Here is a 19,713-nt window from a genome sequence, read left to right as displayed (position 1 = left end):
TGCCACAACTGTTTAAATATTCCATTCTGTCTTGTCGTCCTCAAAATGTTTAAATAATCAGTATTCCATACTATGCATTCGATTTCCCAACATACTCTTTAAATAAATAAATAAACTATATTACAACCACTGCCTTGTATCCCATAAATTGTTTAAATAAACGATATTCCACATATTGGCCTGTCTACTGGAAATTGTTTTAACAATATTCTATACACTGTAATCGACTTCCTGCCAAATTCCTTAAATAAATATATAAACAAATTGTATTCCCGAACTTCCAGCATGCTGGAGTAGCTTAGGTCAGCAACTCCTGTTAATCACTAGAACAAAAAACCAATACAAGTTGCAAATATTTTATTTTTCATTCGATGACTAGATTTGGGCAGAGATCCATTTTCAAATGAACTATGTATGCACTGTAAATGTACATAACACATTTTTGACATCTCTGGAAATGCCATTTCTGCCTTTGTTATGTTGATTTGAAAATGGGACTCAGTCACTGAATGAAAAATAAAACATTTACAATTTGGACTGGTATTTCGTTGTATTGAAACTATACTGCCTTGCATCCTATAAATTATTTAAACCAACAATATTCCACACATTGTTTTGTCTACCAGAAATTGTTTAAACGAAAATTCATTACAAACATTAAAAAACACTTATCCCTATTGCAAAGAATATAAGAAATTTTGTAATTTATGTTACAGTGCCGAATTTTAATGCAATGCATTCACAATGTCTTTAAATTCATTCTCACTGATGATTTGGGACTATGGCCATGCACAGTGCTGGTTTTAGCTTGTCCAGCCTACATCTCTCAGCCTGGCCTCTACAGACCACAGGCTTACTCACCTAGAGCTAAGTGCAACTTGCAGATACAGGCCAGCCACAGGTCATGATCTACCCTGCCTCGATCAGAGTGCAGCCAACAGATATGGTCCAGCCCACACATGGCGAGTTGACTTGGCCCGACAGTGGCAGCCTGTCTCTTGTGCTTGCCCAGCCTGACTGGATGGGCACTGTGGCTACTCACCAGTCCAGCCAGTTTCTTATGTCTGCATTCTTACACCTCATTGTAATTATAACAACCAATCTGTGCAACACGGAGTTTTCACAAACTTCGTATGCTGGACAGCAACTGCAGTTATTGCCCTCGTCATGAGCATCATTGGGTGTTTCTTACAAAGGCAGTAGTTTGCTGTTCAAAACAGAATTCGCAAATGACTACAAACAAATGTCTCGCGACAATGGTAGCAAACACCTCGGTGTTAATGCCCACATCAGTTTATTTAAGTCGTATCCACCAACAGTCACACACTGCGCCACAGTTATTCGTCACAAGAATTGTAATGGCCCTACCGTTCTTCCCTATTCTTAAAAAATCAGCCATCCAAGCTACAGAATTATTTCTGTTAATAAACATGGTGACAAATCTAACGAGATTTGCGTTAATGATAGTAAACTCTGGCACCGAAAACCCGAGTCTCAAACCCAGTGTTCGCTTCTTACTATTCACTTTGAAACTACATTTAATTTTCCGTAAATCTCTGTTAAATGGTTTCACTTGACTAAATTAACTAAACACTCTCATTAATTTAAATAAATGGTCGCCTTTACAAAGTATTTTTGAAGAAACCACAATGTTTATTAAAAGAAAAGAAATCGAATTAACTACTTCAGAACATGAAAAGAATCAAATACTGGAGAGCTACTTCTGGTACACAGTAATAAACTAGAAACTATGGTACCGAAATAACTACAGTGTGCCTAGACTGCGATCTAGCTAAAAAAGATAATTACTATGAAAATGCACATACTTTCAATTACTATGAAGGAGTATTTATATTCACTTCATTACTCAAACAAATAAAATGCTTTCTAATCACACACAAGGTTACATAAGAATGAAACGATTGCTTAATTTTCATTCAGTAACCAACACTAAAAAGCTTTATACTTCATATTGTTCAAATTATCAGATTACCTGTTGCAATATTACACATACAAAAATTAGATCTCGGATTTTGGTAGTCACGGTCGAAATGTTCTGTGGTCAATTTGTGGTTGCTCTTAGACATGGCTCCAGATAAATACCAAGTACTTGTATACAAATTAGCCTCTTGAAGCACATTTATATGGAATTATACTAATTTCGCTGAATGTGATAGAGGCAATTTTTTGGAGGCTGATAATTGCTGTTCAAAGCAAAAAGTCTCCACAACACATCCACTACAATGTTCTTCTTACCTCAAGTTATGGATTAGCCACACTTTTACAAAATTATGTGCCGCAATACTTCTAATCACTATAGTGAAAGGAGTTAATAGCAGTTGACTCTTTATACGAAATAAATTTGACAGAGCACTACCCAGTCTTTTACTGATTTATTACAACACATTTCATATTAACTTTTCCGTGGTGAACAATTAATTACTTAAAGTTCTGACTCAACAGAACCACTGTGGTTACTACATCTTACTCCACTGTCAGCCTAATTCCGACTGTGTCGTTTCTTCTCTGTGCACATGCGCTAATTTTTCGTGCCCTCCACATCATCAGTACCTCCCACATCAGAGATATATACTTATCGACAATATTGGGGATGGGATAATATATCAAATTTGCATTATTATTTTCTTAGACTTATCGGTATAGAATTTCGGTTGTTACAGTTACAATAATAGGCAGTCGCACACAACTTGAATTTACATGAAATAATTGTAAGTAAAAATACATATAAAAATACAGAAGAAAAATTTAAAGTTATTTTGTTGTGTTAGTGGTTAGTTAGTATAATCTGTTACAAAATGTTTAAGATCAGTGCAGACATGCAAAATTTCGTTATCCCACCGAATTGTATGTTCTTTCCAATGTCCAATAATAGTAGAACAGTAACACACTGATAAACTGTTGTGTAAACACTTTTGAATGCACTGTCCCTTGAATTCTTTGGTCAACTGTTGAATTTCTTCGCCAGTTTTAAACAATTTCTCATCTACAACTGTATTACGCGCCAGCTGTTCACTCTGAAATGACTCGTGCACTTTCTGCTCAACATAAACCTACAGATCGTCTCCACTGAAAGATTATTAAAACTAGCTTCCTGCTGTTGCATAATATTAGCTTTTGCACTAGATAATTATTGTGTATGGCTTCCTCGTGTCTTGCTTGCCTTCCCTTTTGATGTTAAGTGAGCGTGTGATAAGTATTTGCATTCATATCCAACTTTTTCTTGGTGTTTAGCTCGAATTCTTGTCTGCAGAATTCACAACGTTTGCCCACTGACTGAGCTCAGAGTTGAACGTAAAAGTAATAACTTTAAATTTGGATTATACACTCCTGGAAATGGAAAAAAGAGCACATTGACACCGGTGTGTCAGACCCACCATACTTGCTCCGGACACTGCGAGAGGGCTGTACAAGCAATGATCACACGCACGGCACAGCGGACACACCAGGAACCGCGGTGTTGGCCGTCGAATGGCGCTAGCTGCGCAGCATTTGTGCACCGCCGCCGCCAGTGTCAGCCAGTTTGCCGTGGCATACGGAGCTCCATCGCAGTCTTTAACACTGGTAGCATGCCGCGACAGCGTGGACGTGAACCGTATGTGCAGTTGACGGACTTTGAGCGAGGGCGTATAGTGGGCATGCGGGAGGCCGGGTGGACGTACCGCCGAATTGCTCAACACGTGGGACGTGAGGTCTCCACAGTACAACGATGTTGTCGCCAGTGGTCGGCGGAAGGTGCACGTGCCCGTCGACCTGGGACCGGACGGCAGCGACGCACGGATGCACGCCATGACCGTAGGATCCTACGCAGTGCCGTAGGGGACCGCACCGCCACTTCCCAGCAAATTAGGGACACTGTTGCTCCTGGGGTATCGGCGAGGACCATTCGCAACCGTCTCCATGAAGCTGGGCTACGGTCCCGCACACCGTTAGGCCGTCTTCCGCTCACGCCCCAACATCGTGCAGCCCGCCTCCAGTGGTGTCGCGACAGGCGTGAATGGAGGGACGAATGGAGACGTGTCGTCTTCAGCGATGAGAGTCGCTTCTGCCTTGGTGCCAATGATGGTCGTATGCGTGTTTGGCGCCGTGCAGGTGAGCGCCACAATCAGGACTGCATACGACCGAGGCACACAGGGCCAACACCCGGCATCATGGTGTGGGGAGCGATCTCCTACACTGGCCGTACACCACTGGTGATCGTCGAGGGGACACTGAATAGTGCACGGTACATCCAAACCGTCATCGAACCCATCGTTCTACCATTCCTAGACCGGCAAGGGAACTTGCTGTTCCAACAAGACAATGCACGTCCGCATGTATCCGGTGCCACCCAACGTGCTCTAGAAGGTGTAAGTCAACTACCCTGGCCAGCAAGATCTCCGGATCTGTCCCCCATTGAGCATGTTTGGGACTGGATGAAGCGTCGTCTCACGCGGTCTGCACGTCCAGCACGAACGCTGGTCCAACTGAGGCGCCAGGTGGAAATGGCATGGCAAGCCGTTCCACAGGACTACATCCAGCATCTCTACGATCGTCTCCATGGGAGAATAGCAGCCTGCATTGCTGCGAAAGGTGGATATACACTGTACTAGTGCCGACATTGTGCATGCTCTGTTGCCTGTGTCTATGTGGCTGTGGTTCTGTCAGTGTGATCATGTGATGTATCTGACCCCAGGAATGTGTCAATAAAGTTTCCCCTTCCTGGGACAATGAATTCACGGTGTTCTTATTTCAATTTCCAGGAGTGTATTTCCAGTCATTCGTCCTCTGTAGATGGCAAACTATTTTTGAGTGACCTGTTTCACTTCCAGTTTTAAGTTAATGATTTCAGTTGATAAAGTATCAATTTCAGTATTTGGGTTTGCACTATAATTTTATATTCTAATCTGAAACTATTCAGCACATCTGTTAAAGACAATACCGAATTATTTTCCACTAATATAGACATCTGGAGACAGTTTATCCTCTATAGATTGTCATTATGTAAGTGTCATCAGTACCACCAGATACTGAATTGCTCACTTGAGTGGAACTGATACTGTTTCACTTGAACTGTCATCACAGACTAGGCAATTGTTCAGTACTTTTTTTAACTATCTTAATATGAGTGGGCTACGTATCAGGATTGAAAAATTTAGTGCTGCTGAAGTCGACTGTTATCATTTAAAAAAGAATATTATTTTCAGCATCACCAGGCAACGTAGAAGCTACACTACTGGCCATTAAAATTTCTACACAACGAAGATGACATGCTACAGACGCGAAATTTGACCGACAGGAATAAGATGCTGTTTTATGCAATTGATTAGCTTTTCAGAGCATTCCCACAAGGTTGGCGCCGGTGACGACACCTACAACGTACTGACATGAGGAAAGTTTACAACCGATTTCTCACACACAAACAGCAGTTGACCGGCGTTGCCTGGTGAAACGTTGTTGTGATGCCTCGTGAGAGGAGAAGAAATGCGTACCATCACGTTTCCGACTTTTATAAAGGTCGGAATGTAGCCTATCGCGATTGCGGTTTGTCGTATCGAGACATTGCTGCTCTCGTTGGTCGAGATCACATGACTGTTAGCAGAATATGGAATCTGTGGATTCAGAAGGGTAATACGAACGCCGTGCTGGATCCCAACGACCTCGTATCGCTAGCAGTCGAGATGACAGGCATATTATCCGCTTGGCTGTAACGGATTGTGCAGCCACGTCTCGATCTCTGAGTCGACAGATGGAGACGTTTGCAAGGCAACAACCATCTGCACGAACATTTCGACGACGTTTAGAGCAGCACGGACTATCAGCTCGGAGACCATGGCTGCGGTTACCCTTGACCCTGCATCACAGACAGGAGCGCCTGCGATGGTGTACTCAACGACGAACCTGGGTGCACGAATGGCAAAACGTCATTTTTTCGGATGAATACAAGTTCTGTTTACAGCATCATCATGGTCGCATCCGTGTTTGGCGACATTGTGGTGAACGCACATTGGAAGCGAGTATTCGTCATCGACATACTGGCTTATCACCTGGCGTGATGGTATGGGGTACCATTGGTTACACGTCTCCTTCACCTCTTGTTCGCATTGACGGCACTTTGAACAGTGGACGTTACATTTCAGATGTGTTACGACCCGTGGCTCTACCCTTCATTCGATCCCTGCGAAACCCTACATTTGAGCAGGATAATTCACGACCGCATGTTGCAGGTCGTGGACGGGGCTTTCTGGATACAGAAAATGTTCAACTGCTGCCCTGGCCACCACATTCTCCAGATCTCTCACCAATTGAAAACGTCTGGTCAATGGTGGCCGAGCAACTGGCTCGTCACAATACGCCAGTCACTGCTCTTGATGAACTGTGGTATCGTGTTGAAGCTGCATGGGCAGCTGTACCTGTACACGCCATCCAAGCTCTGTTTGACTCAATGCCCAGGCGTATGAAGGCCGTTATTACGGCCAGAGGTGGTTGTTCTGGGTACTGATTTCTCAGGATCTATGCACCCAAATTGCGTGAAAATGCAATCACATGTTAGTTCTAGTATAATATATTTGTCCAAAGATTACCTGTTTATCATCTGCATTTCTTCCTGGTGTAGCAATTTTAATGGCCAGTAGTGTAATACTGGACTCAAACATAGTTTTTGCTACTCACCTGCATTAACTTACACTTTTCTACAGCTAGAGCTAGTGCTAGAAATCTTATCTAACTCATTTTATATCTTTCTACAATCACTCAACGACTTCCCACACGTCACAGCATCATCAGCAAATATCAGCAGACTGCTGACGATACCCGTGTCTCTGATGAACATTCGCTGTCGATGATAACATACTGGGTTCTGTTACTTAAGAAGCCTTGGAGCCACTCACATACTTGGGAACCTATTCCGTATGCTTGTACCTTTTTAACAATCAGCATTGTGTCACCGTGTCAAACACTTTATGGAAATCTAAAAATATCGAGTCCGCCTGTTACCCTTGATCCATGGTTTGCAGGATCTCATGCGAGAGAAAGATATCCTGAGTTTTGCACCAGCAAAACATAGAGAATACTTTCAAAACTATTTTGGTGATTTCTATAGCAGCATTCATCGCATTTCCCATCTGATGCACCTCTTTCTAAACTATTCACCTATCTTCTGATTAAGCAACAGTCCCTATCAGTTAAGTGAACTGTACCAATACAACGCCTCTATCAAAGAAAGCTCTCTGCTGTGGAGCCTAGTCAAGTTAAAGGCACACATATCCACTTTGTGACTAGCACCAACTTGTTTCAGCTGGCATGTTAACGAGTTCCACAACACTGCAGCATTTAAAACTCACTAGCTCCATTTTCACTGAACAAGTTCTGACATCGGAAAACATATTGTTGAGGTACTGTGTCCTGCAATAAAGTTGATATACTTAAGTCTTGTATTTATAATCAAAAATGGTCTGTACATATGTACATTCCAGGAACCTTCATGGAAGCCACTCATTCAGAGTAATAGTTTTCCTCACGCACTCTCTACGAATCTCCCAGTGGGCGATTAAAACACCCACGTGAGCATTACTCTTATACACCTTCAACAAGACCTGTAGAAAATACTCTGCCACGTGTGACTTTATATGCTAACCGTCAGTATATTGAAATACTGCCTGGCAGCATTCACAAAGGGATTCTCCACTACTACCACATTTAACCACCCAATCAAACCACAAGGCCATCCATGATCATCTAAAACAACGGTGTTAATATCTGCAACAGGACAGTCAGATAGTCCTTCTGCCATTACAGTGGAGAGCGATGACATAGTTGAACAGCATTAGCTTTGTTCATTTGCTCTAACCACATCAAAGCCTGTACTAATGCTCACCATCCAAAATAAAACTTACATTCTTTAATCAAAGACACTCTCTATGCGACTCTACATATATCAGTTTCCAAGTCAAATAATCTATCACTTCAACCTATGACTCCGCTGAGATTTGAGAGCCACCAGTAACATGATTTGTGATTGGATAACCCACGACATGATCTGCTTCAAGCAAGGGATCGCTCCCCATATTTGTAAACTTTTCCCCACCTGTGATATATCATACATCAATTGTGACTAAAAAATTAAAGAAAGACCTCTTGTTAGCACCAAGTGTGAAGAACACTAATACCCACTTGGATCAATTATAGACAGAATATTTGTATGCATATTCTTTTCCAAACAATACGTTCACTAATGGATTATTTCGTATCATCCTCACTTCATGGACATAGCCGACCGAGCCCATTCCTCTCAGCCCAAGGGATCTCTCTCCAATCAAACTCCGTCTTAATTTTTGGTTTTGCCAGTAGTGTATACAAAAGCCAAAGTTATATAAGGCTTGAGGAGATACTTTAGCTCCTTCCCCTGACACATCTTTTGACAATGTCAGTGTCCCTTTTGCTCGCCCAGCGACCATCTCGCTTTTCAGAACAATGAAAACGAGGGCTACCTCACATTCCCTTGAATTCTGCTTCTCCGCTATCTTAAAAATTGCATACAAATGAGACAATAACTTCGATTTATATTCGCATTGCATTTACTAACTGGGAATTTTCTACTGCATATTTTTCAACCCCGTACACAGTAAATTATTCTTTATTTTTACGTACGTGCTTACATAATATTATATTCGATTATGAGTATCGGCAGAGAAACAGAAAATCACAGCCATTTATCAGAGTACATGTCAGAATTCAACGGTGTTAAATTAGTTTGTTTCGAGATTGGCCTATCTCAGTTGAAAGCCCTCATTCTCTACTTTTCAATAAATATTTTACACTTTCACAAACTTAAAAATTCAAAGGTGTTCTGTAGCCAAAAATTTCGTGTTCTGGAATGTTCCAATCTTAAACTATAATTCTTCACAAAACCCAGTTTATGGGTTAGTGAAACTGACTTTTTTCTCTGTGGAAGTGTATACTTCCACCAAAATAACATGTTAGTTTGTTAAATATTCATATTAGAAAATGTATCAGAAAAACTCGTTGCAAAACTTGGTAATCCCCACACACAACAAACTTTGCCTCTGATGAAGAAGTATCTGACTTCAGTCGTTCTGTAATCATACACCTTTTAGCGAAACAAACTTCTCTGTCTATTCTTTACATCTCCTGTTTCTGTCTTTTATGTTAATATTTAAAATGCAATAACCGTATGTTTTACCATTTTGTAATTTCCGTAATACATGTGTCTATAAATAGGCACTGTGCTCATAGCTTCAGTTGGTCGAGATTTGGAAGCCATAACATGCAATTACTACGTGGGTCAGAGCTTTGCACCCTATGAACCACTATTATGAATATGAATTGCCACTTGGAGATTTATGTTAGGCTAAATGGAGTCTTTATAAGGCAATGGCCTGATGCTAAGAAACTTGTGTACTTTAAAATTAATGCGCAAGTTGGTCGTCGTAATTGTTCTCCAGATACGATAAATTTAAATGAAGAACAACTTAAATTCAGTTGATGTTGCAGGTTATTTTATATCTATTCAGAGCACTTATTTAGTATTCAGTGAGGGAAGGAAATGATCTGGAAGACTTTTGAGGCATCAAAATAAACCCTGATAATGAATGTTCCAAACTGAGAATTTGTACAGTAGTAGCCTCGTGGAGATAGTAAAACTGACAGTTATATGAGTTGCAGTGGTAAAAAAGAGAAAAAATAGGAATATGGATAAATGCTGTAGCAGGAAAAAGCTTGGAATGACGTCAAACAGAAGTAAAGTACAAAAATAAGCTCACTGAAATGGTAACAGATGAGATGCCTATAGGAAAAATTTGTTCCAGCTGCCGTAATGGAAGTCAGCTAATGAGGAGTGAGTCTGATATAAACGAACATGCACAGAGGTTTACCAGAGACATTTACAGCATGTGTCGGAGTATCTATAGCTGCCCAACCCCATTTCTGTTACAAAGAAAGAGAGAGAGAGAGAGAGAGAGAGAGAGAGTAAAATAAAATTAAAACTACCCTTCCAATCACGGATACAGGTTGCTTATACAATTGTGAATTCAATGGTAGTAAGCACAGGGCTGCAAACGCTTTTATTAGGTGTGATAAAGACATACAGTGAATAATATTATTAGAAATAAAATTATAAGTTTGCATGGAATTTGATTAAATCTCCTTCAAAGTACCGCACTCATCACCCCGTTGAATCCATGACTGGAAACATTTCTGGAAAGACTTCCTTTGGAAGGGCATTCAGCTGCTCTGTTGTGGCCCTGTAAATGCCAGGAATGGTGTCAAGATGTTTTCCTTTCAGCACGGTTTTAATTTTTGGGTAGAGGCAGAAGTCACTTTGCGCTAAATGAGGTGGGTAAGGCTGATGTAAGCAGGCAGAAACATTTTTTCTGGCCAAAAATTCGCCAGGCGCTCGGGGCGTTGTTCTAATGAAGGAAGCCATCCACCTGTTTTTCTGGTTTCTTTCTTTTTACATCGTTTCGCAAACGTTGTAGTAGGCCCTTGTAAAATTCGGTGTTTATAGTTGTTACCCTGCAACGAACTCTACTTCTAACACGTTTTCTTCTGTTTTTGAGGTTAATGGACGTCTCGAACGTTGTTCGTCTTCTACCGACTCAGTTCGCATTTCAAATCGCTCATACCAGTTGTAAACGATCTTCAGAGTTACAGCAGTATCGCCCCACACTAACTTCAATATATCATGAGTTTCTTTGGCACTTTTCTGCAACTTGAAACAGCACTTAATGTTCACGTGTTGTTCATAATACATGATGCGCGACACACACGAAACACAACCTCACTCTAGCGTCTCTGGATGCTGACTGAGAAAGCGTTCCAACTTGATGTTGCCTGACTCAAAAGATCAAGCTATTGGACAAACTACACAAATGGTTGTAGCGTCAACAGTTGCTACTAAAGAAATTCATTCACCGTATTTTTTGATTGCACATCGTATTAAAAAGACATTGATTTTAAACTGTTCAATTAGGCACTAAAAGTAATTTTCCCAAGTCAATTGTAGTCACAAACAGCTTGCCTAAGCAGGGGACTATTGAATACTGGAGGAGGAGCAATTTTCGTGACCACTGATCAGTTAATACATAAATTACTCATGTGGTGTTAATCGACACAAGTTCCAGTTGCTGTCGGTTTCAGATTTCAAGCAAAGCAGCCGTTACATTGAGGGTCATTGCCTTGTCCTGTGGACAGACATCTGGCGCAACCCCAATAACATGTACGTTCACATAGAGGGCGAAACAGTCTCTGGCAGCAAGCCTATGCGACTATCGGGGTTTCCACCACCACTCAAGTTGGCAACGAGGACGCATTAAGTGAGTTGCGTCCGAGGCAACAAAACTAATCGATGCAGTCTGAGTCTCAGTTTGCTGCAGTTCTTCGTAGGCAAATATCGTGACCAGCAGCAGCACCATAGTAACCGCCATTTTTGAGTTACATGTTCTTTCCCATCGCCTTGGGAGCAACCATACATGGTTTGGATCAGTTTTCTATCAAGACATTCGTGGTAGAACGCTCCTAGCAAAGCCGAGCGTGTTTAAATAATGTGTTTGGACTGTGAGGGATCAGCTTCATGATTTCATCGACGTTAAAGCAACAAGCTTTGTCATGCTGCCACTATCTGTATGTCCACATCGTATGCCTGTTCAGTGGCTTATTGCCTTCGTTTCTGATTCGAATCCTGCTGTCCGTCTTTAATATGCCTCATCAATAATCTCTTTAGGGACTGGTCTACTTCTCATTATTTATCTTCGTGTTTTCTGTCTTTTCTTGCACTTTTGGTTTGGCCGACAGGAAACCTGAAGATTCAGTAAATAGCAAGGCAAGAAATAAATAGGTCAGTAACCTTATAAGATGAGTTTACTTTTTGTTTAAACTTACATTTTACATAATATGTGTCTGGCTTTTATTTAAATCAGTTTTTACATGAAATAAAATATTTCCCATGAATAGGAGGGTTGAGATACGCCAGAACATGAAAACTTGGAGTATACTATCACCATTCATCCACTGGAGCATATTGCCAAATAATTAAACTCAAAAATTAAGTGATACAGAGGTACTCTGCTTCACTTTATTCTATAGCTGGACAGTGTTTAAGGGAACTATTACAATTACAGTTATGGAATCATACCTATTAAGAAAACACGAGTAGTATGTTCTACATTTGACCAGATTAAATGTTTAATAGTGTAGAACTTACCAACAATAGATAGAGTTTTCTACATTCAACTGCTTTTAGGACAGGACGAGAAAACTATTGTTGTATTTTGAAGCTTTTCCTCCTACTGTTAAAATTCCAGTGTTTTTAAACAAACCAATGTCATATGTACCTTGTCACTGTAATAGGCAGCCTTTTGGCCATAATTTATTAATAGCTATGGCCTGCGAGGTGATACTTGCAGCTATAACATATGTGTTCCTTCGGAAAGAGTTAATAGAGATGGTCTGATGATGGAAGAATCATTCCACAGAAAAAGTAGTGCCACTGTTACAGCGTGGAAGGCGTGAAAAGATAAGCAGTTAGTACATTACTGGAACCTATTATCTGACTTCAGGTGTAACCCATTAATAGTATAGGAAATCCCAAGTTTATTCAGAAAGTAGTGTGTTTCAAGCTAGAGTCTGAAGTAAGAGTCAATTGTTTTCAATGATGAAGAAATGACGTGATGTTTCGTACAAGACTACAACACACAAATGCAAGTTTTCCCTTGTGATTTTGTTGTCACAACACAGGTATTCTGTGGAGATAGTGTGATGATGGAATGCTACTAAGGTAAGTGGTAAACGTAACAGAGGCGTTTTGAAGAACTTTTTATATTATACTATACATTGATCCAACAGTTTTTATTGTAGCAGTATGATTATACTGTAGTGTATAATTTGTCACTGTTGATTCACTGTAAGGCACTAAGACCAATTTCTACCGCTTTTGGAGAGCTCATATGGAGTCCAAGTATCATATCTGCAAACATGACACCTATAGTGACAGCTGTCTGCTTTTAATGATGGAATAATCATGGTCAAAGATTCGTAACTTATAATGACATTAGCATTTCCATTGCAAGAAATCTAACAACAGAGAAATGGAGACAAAATCTATGAATGATGGAATAATAGACGAAGTGATATTTAGAAGAACAAGCGTGAATGACATGTATCAAACCAACAATATGTACAACACAAGAAAGGAATTACGAATGCTCTTCGATTTTCAGTTCTGTGATAACTAGTATAACAGCATCATTTTCACTGGTCCAACTCTATAACTATGAGGTCATCGTGGAAGATTGCTAGCCAAAGGGTCCTGGGTTTGATTTCCGACAGGTCGGAGATTTTCTCCCCATGGGGACTGGATGTTCTATTGTTCTTACATTCATACTGTCATTGCTGTCTGTCCCCAGTAGCTGAGTGGTCAGCGCAACAGAATGTCAGTCCTAAGGGTCTGGGTTCGATTCCCGGCTGGGTCGGAGATTTTCTTCACTCAGGGAGTGGGTGCTGTGTTGTCCTAATCATCCTCATTTCATCCCTATCGATGCACAAGTCGCCGAAGTGGCGTCAAATCGAAAGACTTGCACCTGGCGAACGGTCTACCAGACGGGAGGCCCTAGTCACATGACATTTTATTGTCATTACTGAGAAGGAAATCATATAAAACACACTATTGTATCGTCTTTCCTCTGATGAGATGGCTTTGTGGGCACAACCCAAAAGCCAATAAACTGAAATTTAAAAAAAAAAATCAGTAGCCATATTAAATCACATTACCAGTATTGTAAAACAGTTATTACTTATGCAACATTTCTCACACATGTTGCTGCTGTTTTTCTGTACCATATAATGTGGAATTATCAGTGTAGTATTCCTTCCAAGAAGCTCAGTGCTCCAACATACGGGAATATTGCTTGAAAGGCAACATTGTCCCAGAGCTCACCTGTTCCTACTTAACAAAGTTTCTGTAGTAAAGGCTGAGAACCAACTGCAATGTTGAGTCACATTATTATTACCAGATGCTGTTGTACAAAATCCCAACATGGGAAGTAACTCACTGAGTCAGGTGATGATAGGGCTCCATGGCTCATGGAAGGCAGTTGAGAGTCCATGTTCTGCACGAATGTAATGCTAGGTAACACATGACAAGGTACCATAGCGTTTCACCAAAATGGTGTTCAATAAAATGCAGGTGCAAACGCTTCTTAAGATTACCACTTCGCGTGATTGTATTTTGTGACTGGCACTAGCTCTAGGGACGTTTGCCAGTATGCTGTTGACCAACCTGCTTCAGGTGGTTAATTGTTATGAATGTCGTCTTGCAATAGCCACATAGTTAGGAACATTTGTCACCATGCCGTTTTAAATGTTTCTTCAGATTACTACTTTGCGTGAATGTTTTGTTGCAAATGCCACAGCTGTAGGGGCGTTCGCCAGTGTGAGTCATTGAATGTTGCTTCAGGGAACCACTTGTTACAAACGTCTTATTGCAAAGACCACAACTGTGGGGGCTTTCGCCAGTGTGCAGCCGAGAGTGCGTCTTGAGGTAGCTGTCTGACGTGAATGTCTTCTTGCAAAAGCCACAGCTGTAAGGGCCATTGGCAGTATGCACTTGAGAATGCTTCTTCAAGTGGCCACTTGTAATGAATGTCTTGTTGCAGATTCCACAGCTGTAGGGGCGTTCGCCAGTATGCAGCTTAAAATGTTTCTTCAGATTACCTTTTAGCGTGAATGTCCTGTGGCAAACGCTACAGCCATATGGGCGTTCGCCCGTGTGCAGTTTTAAATGCTGCTTCAGGTTAATACTTTGTGTGAATGTCTTGTAGCAAAAGCCACAGCTGTAGGGGCGTTCACCTGTATGCAGCTGTGAATGCTTCTTCAGGTGACTGTTTCTTAGGAACGTCTTGTTGCATACGCTACAACTATAGGGGCGTTCGCCAGTGTGCAGCTTTAAATGTTGCTTCAGATTTCCTCTTTCTGTGAATGTCTTGCTGCAAAAATCACAGCTGTAGGGGCTTCCGCCCATATGCAATTTTAAATGTGTCTTCAGTTGGCTATTTGTGTTGAACACCTTGTTGCAAACGCCACAGCTGTAGGAGCTTTCACCAGTGTCGAGACCCAATTGGCTCTTCACATCACTACATGTACTGAAAGTTTCATGTCCTTGAACATGTGTGTGCTCCTTGAGGTCCTGTAATTGTGTAAAATTCTTCTTGCAGATGGTACACCTATGAGTCAGATGCCTTGTACCAGTTTTATTCTCACAGAATGCATCCTGTCTGGTGGTGCTTTGTATGCCGTTTTCCATACCTGGAGCCATCGAATCTTGGGTAACCAAACTGCCACTGTCATTAGTGCCACCGTCGTCCTTAACGCCAATGAGGTTAGCACTGCAGAAAAACAGAAAAAGTTGTGTTAAAAATATTGTCATCAAAGTGCAACTATGGAAATTAAAATAATACTAATGCTAGGTCTCAAAATGCCTCAAAAGGTCTCCATGAGTGAATGGCATATGGCATATTCTGCAGAACAGGTTATAAATTAGGATCACATAAACTTGAACTGATGAAATTTTTTGGCCACTTTTAAAAGCCATTGCAAAAAATTTTAATTTATATGAGGCATTGGTTTAGGTCCTGAAAATTTTAAAAATTGTGAGAGAGTATTTACAGAAGGTAAATGTAACAAATTCCGCTGAGATTGGTGTTACTGCAAAGCGAAATGGCACTAAAACACCCAGCATGATTGCTCCATCAGACATAAGAAGCTATCTTACCATAGAACTCTGATGTATTCTTTGTGAACTTCTACATCTATGCTCCACAAGCCACCCTAGTGCACTTGGCGGACACTTGACTTCAGACATTCCTGTGTTTGGACATCAATGATATGTTGGGACATGCGTCGCTATTTTCATAGTCATCCTACCACCCAGAAGCCATTAGTCACAAAAACGAATTAGAAACTAGCGTTCGACTGCTACAAATGATGCCATATTTGCTGCAAAGCAATGGATACAATCTTTTACAGTATAATGGATCATGAAACAGATGCTGCACTAAGAAAAGCCTATGCAGTCCTTGTGGAAAAAGACTATTTTTTAAGGTAGTGTGTATGCATAAATACTTATACTAAATAAATATGTTATGCACAGTGATTGTCTCTCCACTAACACAAAGTGTTTTCACATAGATCGCACAAACAGGGTTTGATTCAGAGCTGGTTCTGGTGGCCATATTTACTGGCACACATAAACCAGTTCCCACCCTGTTAAATGTAGGGCCTATGACCAACGAAAAGGTATTAGTTCCTTTATTGGCTGACAATGCCTTGTTTTCAGTACTTCTTGAACATTACCTAACATATGAAAAGTTCAAGAAGAATTGTCTCCAGCTGAGTGAATGGCACCTACACTTTGAATAACAATTTGCTGCTTCCTTTTTAACTATCAGACCTACAGCACACAGCACCATCGTTGTAAGAGGTGCATCAAAAGCAACCATTCGAAAATTTCATGATTTCCGACAACAATGTTTCTCTGTACTACCATCTTTGTCATGGCAGGTTTTGCAAAACTGATTCTGGGAGTCTACACACGGGAGCTGTATGTGAGGAATGTGGCAAGAAAACTTATAACTGTGGACTTCCTGGTGACAGAACAAAGTGTGTCTTTTCAATACTCATTCACTTGTTAAACACTTTTCTGTTCACTGGCTCAGTATGGGATTCAAAAATATTGGTGAAGGTATCATACTCAGTATCTGACTCCCTATTATAAGGGATTTTCTTCCCTTGTCTAAAATATTATTATTTCATAAAATAATTATCATTTCATTACCATTAACCTAGTTTTTACTTTCTTCCATAATAAATCGAAAAATTTAACAAAATATCCATTTTAATTTCATTGGTAGTTAATATTTGTTACATTTTGCTATTATATATTTCTATTACATTACACTGCTCGATACAGTAACATCAGTAATATTGGCAATCAATATTTATTATGTTTTGTCGTTATATTATTCTATAACTTTACATTATTCGATAATATTAATGTCATTTTACCTCATACCAGCTAGGTTTTCCTACGAAAAGTATAGGAATTGAATCATAGGATTTTCTTGCTATTTCCTCCCACTGGAGAATCTAGATCAGGTAATGTAATGATTGTATTTTATTTGTGCTGCGCGGAAAAATGAACACAGATATTTTCTACATCTACATCTGCATCTGCATTATTACTCTTCAATTCACAGTTAAGTGCCTGTCAGAGTGTCCATTGAACCACCTTCAAGCAATTTCTCTACTGTTCCATTCTTGAACAGCACGCGAGAAAAACGAACAGTTAAATCCTTCTGTGTGAACTCTGATTTCTCTTATTTTATATGACGATCATTCCTTCCAATGCAGGTGGGCACCAATAAAATATTTTCACACTCTGAGGAGAAAACTGGTGATTGAAACTTATGAGGAGATCCTGCCACAATGAAAAACGCCTTTCTTTTAATGATTGCCACCACCATTCACTTATTATATCTGTGGCTATCTCTCCCCTATTTCGCGATAGTGCAAAACGAGTTGCCCTTCTCTGAATTTTTTCAATGTCCTCCATTGATCCTATCTGATGCGGGATCCCACACCCCACAGCAATACTCCATAAAAGGACATACAATTGGAATGTAGGCAGTCTCTTTAGTAGACTTGTTACATTTTCTCAGTGTTCTACCAATAAATTTTAGCCTTTGGTTTGCTTTACCCACAACATTATATATCTGATCGTTTCAACTTAATTTATTCATAATAGTAAGCCTTAATTATTCATCTGAATTTACAGCTTTCAGATTTGTTTGATTTACCGTGCAACCGAAATTTAGTAGATTCCTTTTGATACTCATATGGATGACTTCACACTTTTTATTATTGAGAGTCAACTGCCACTTTTTCCACCATACAGATATATTGTTTAAATACTTTTGTAATTTGTTGGGATCATCTGATGACTTTACAGGACGGTAAACGACAGAACTGCCTGCAAACATTCTAAGAGCGCTACTGAAATTGTCTCCTAAATCGTTTATGTAGATCAGGAACAGCAGAGAGCCTAAAGCATTTCCTTGTGGAACGCCAGATATTACTTCTGTTTTACTCGATTCTTTCCATCAGTTACTACGAACGTTGACCTTTCTGACAGGAAATTATGAATCCAGTCGTACAACTGAGGCGATAGTCCATAGGCATGCAGTTTGGTTAGAAGACACTTATGAGGAACGGTGTCGGAAGCCTTCTGTAAATCTAAAAGTATGGAATCAATCTAACAGCCCCTGTCAATAATACTCATTACTTTGTGAGAATAAAGAGCTAATTGTATTTTGCGAGAATGCTCTCTCCTGAATCCGTGTAGGCTGCTTGTCAATATATCGTTTTCCTCGAGATAACTCATAATGCTCGAACACAGTATAGGTTCCAAAATCGTAATGCAAATCGACATTAGTGGTATGGTTCTTTAATTCATCGGATTACTCTTATTTCCATTCTTCGGCATTGGTGTGACTTGTGCAACTTTCCAGCCTGTAGGTATGGATCTTCCAATGACCGATCAGTTGTATATGATTACTAAATATGGAGCTATACTCTCAAAATACTCTGACAGGTACACAGTCAGGACCGGAAGCCTTGTCTTTATTGAATGATTTAAGCTGCTTTGTTGTTGTTGTTGTTGTTGTGGTCTTCAGTCCAGAGACTGGTTTGATGCAGATCTCCATGCTACGCTGCTTTATTACACCATGAATATCTAGTTTTAAGTTACTCATGTTGGCAGTTGTTCTTGGTTCCAATTCTGTAATATTTACTTTGTCTTTTCTGAAGCAATTTCGGAAAATCGTATTTAGTAATTTTGCTTTAGTGACACTGTCACCAGTAACATCTTCATTGTTATTGCGCAGTGAAGCTTTTGATTGTGTGTTCCCGCTGATGTCCTTTACGTACGACCAGAATATCTTTTGCTTTTCTGGCGGATTTCGAAACAGAGTTTTGTTGTGGAAAGTATTTAAAGCATTGTCATTGAAGTTGGCGCTACATTTCAAACTTCTGTAAAACTTCGGCAGTTTTAGAGTTTTGCGTTCTGTTAAAATACAGCGTGCTTTTTCGTTGCGTCTGCTACAGTGTTCTGACCTTTTTAGTGTGCCATGGGGGACCAATACCATTTCTTATTAATTTATTTGGTATATGTCTCTCAATAGCCGTCAATACTATTTCATTGAATTTAAACCGCATCTGGTCTAGCTTACGTATTAAGATTGGAAGGAGTGGAGAGTGTACCTTAGGAATGTCTCAAGCGAATTTTTATCTCCTTTTTTTTAAATAGATGTGTTTTACTTTTATTTTTGGTGGGTTTCGATGTTAAGGTACTCAGTCTAACTACGACAACCTCTCGGTCACTAATCCCTGTATCTGTCATGATGCTCTCTATTTGGTCAGGATTATTTGTTGCTAAGAGCTCGAGGATGTTTTCGCAACCATGTGCACTTAGAGTGGGCTCCTGAACTAATAGTTCAAAGAATTGCCTGAGAACGCATTCATAACGACTTTTATGCCTACCTCAGATTTTAAACATGTATTTTCGCCAACATCTCGAGGGTAGGTTGAAGTCATCAGCGACTATTACTGTATGAGAGAGGCTTCTATTTGAAATGAGACTCAAGATTT

At 40.2% G+C, this 19,713-nt stretch overlaps 1 protein-coding gene across 3 annotated transcripts in view; it reads right to left on the bottom strand.

Moving 5' to 3' along the window:
* Positions 1 to 11,871: 11,871 nt before the first annotated feature.
* Positions 11,872 to 19,713, bottom strand: part of LOC124550878 (gastrula zinc finger protein XlCGF52.1-like) — a 307,814-nt gene continuing 299,972 nt past the window's right edge. For 2 of the 3 annotated variants that reach the window (XM_047125630.1, XM_047125631.1), the window contains one exon: positions 11,874 to 15,395. In XM_047125630.1, the coding sequence (XP_046981586.1) occupies positions 14,342 to 15,395 (1,054 nt within the window). In that variant the 3' untranslated portion in view covers positions 11,874 to 14,341. Of the gene's footprint in view, positions 15,396 to 19,713 lie in introns of all 3 variants that reach the window. The other variant, XM_047125632.1, reaches the window with a different exon arrangement.

The sequence above is a fragment of the Schistocerca americana genome, chromosome 9, assembly GCF_021461395.2.
Source record: "Schistocerca americana isolate TAMUIC-IGC-003095 chromosome 9, iqSchAmer2.1, whole genome shotgun sequence".
In the NCBI taxonomy this organism is placed as follows: Eukaryota; Metazoa; Arthropoda; class Insecta; order Orthoptera; family Acrididae; genus Schistocerca; species Schistocerca americana.
Note: the sequence above shows the minus strand (reverse complement) of the source record. Positions and strands in the feature narration are given on the sequence as shown.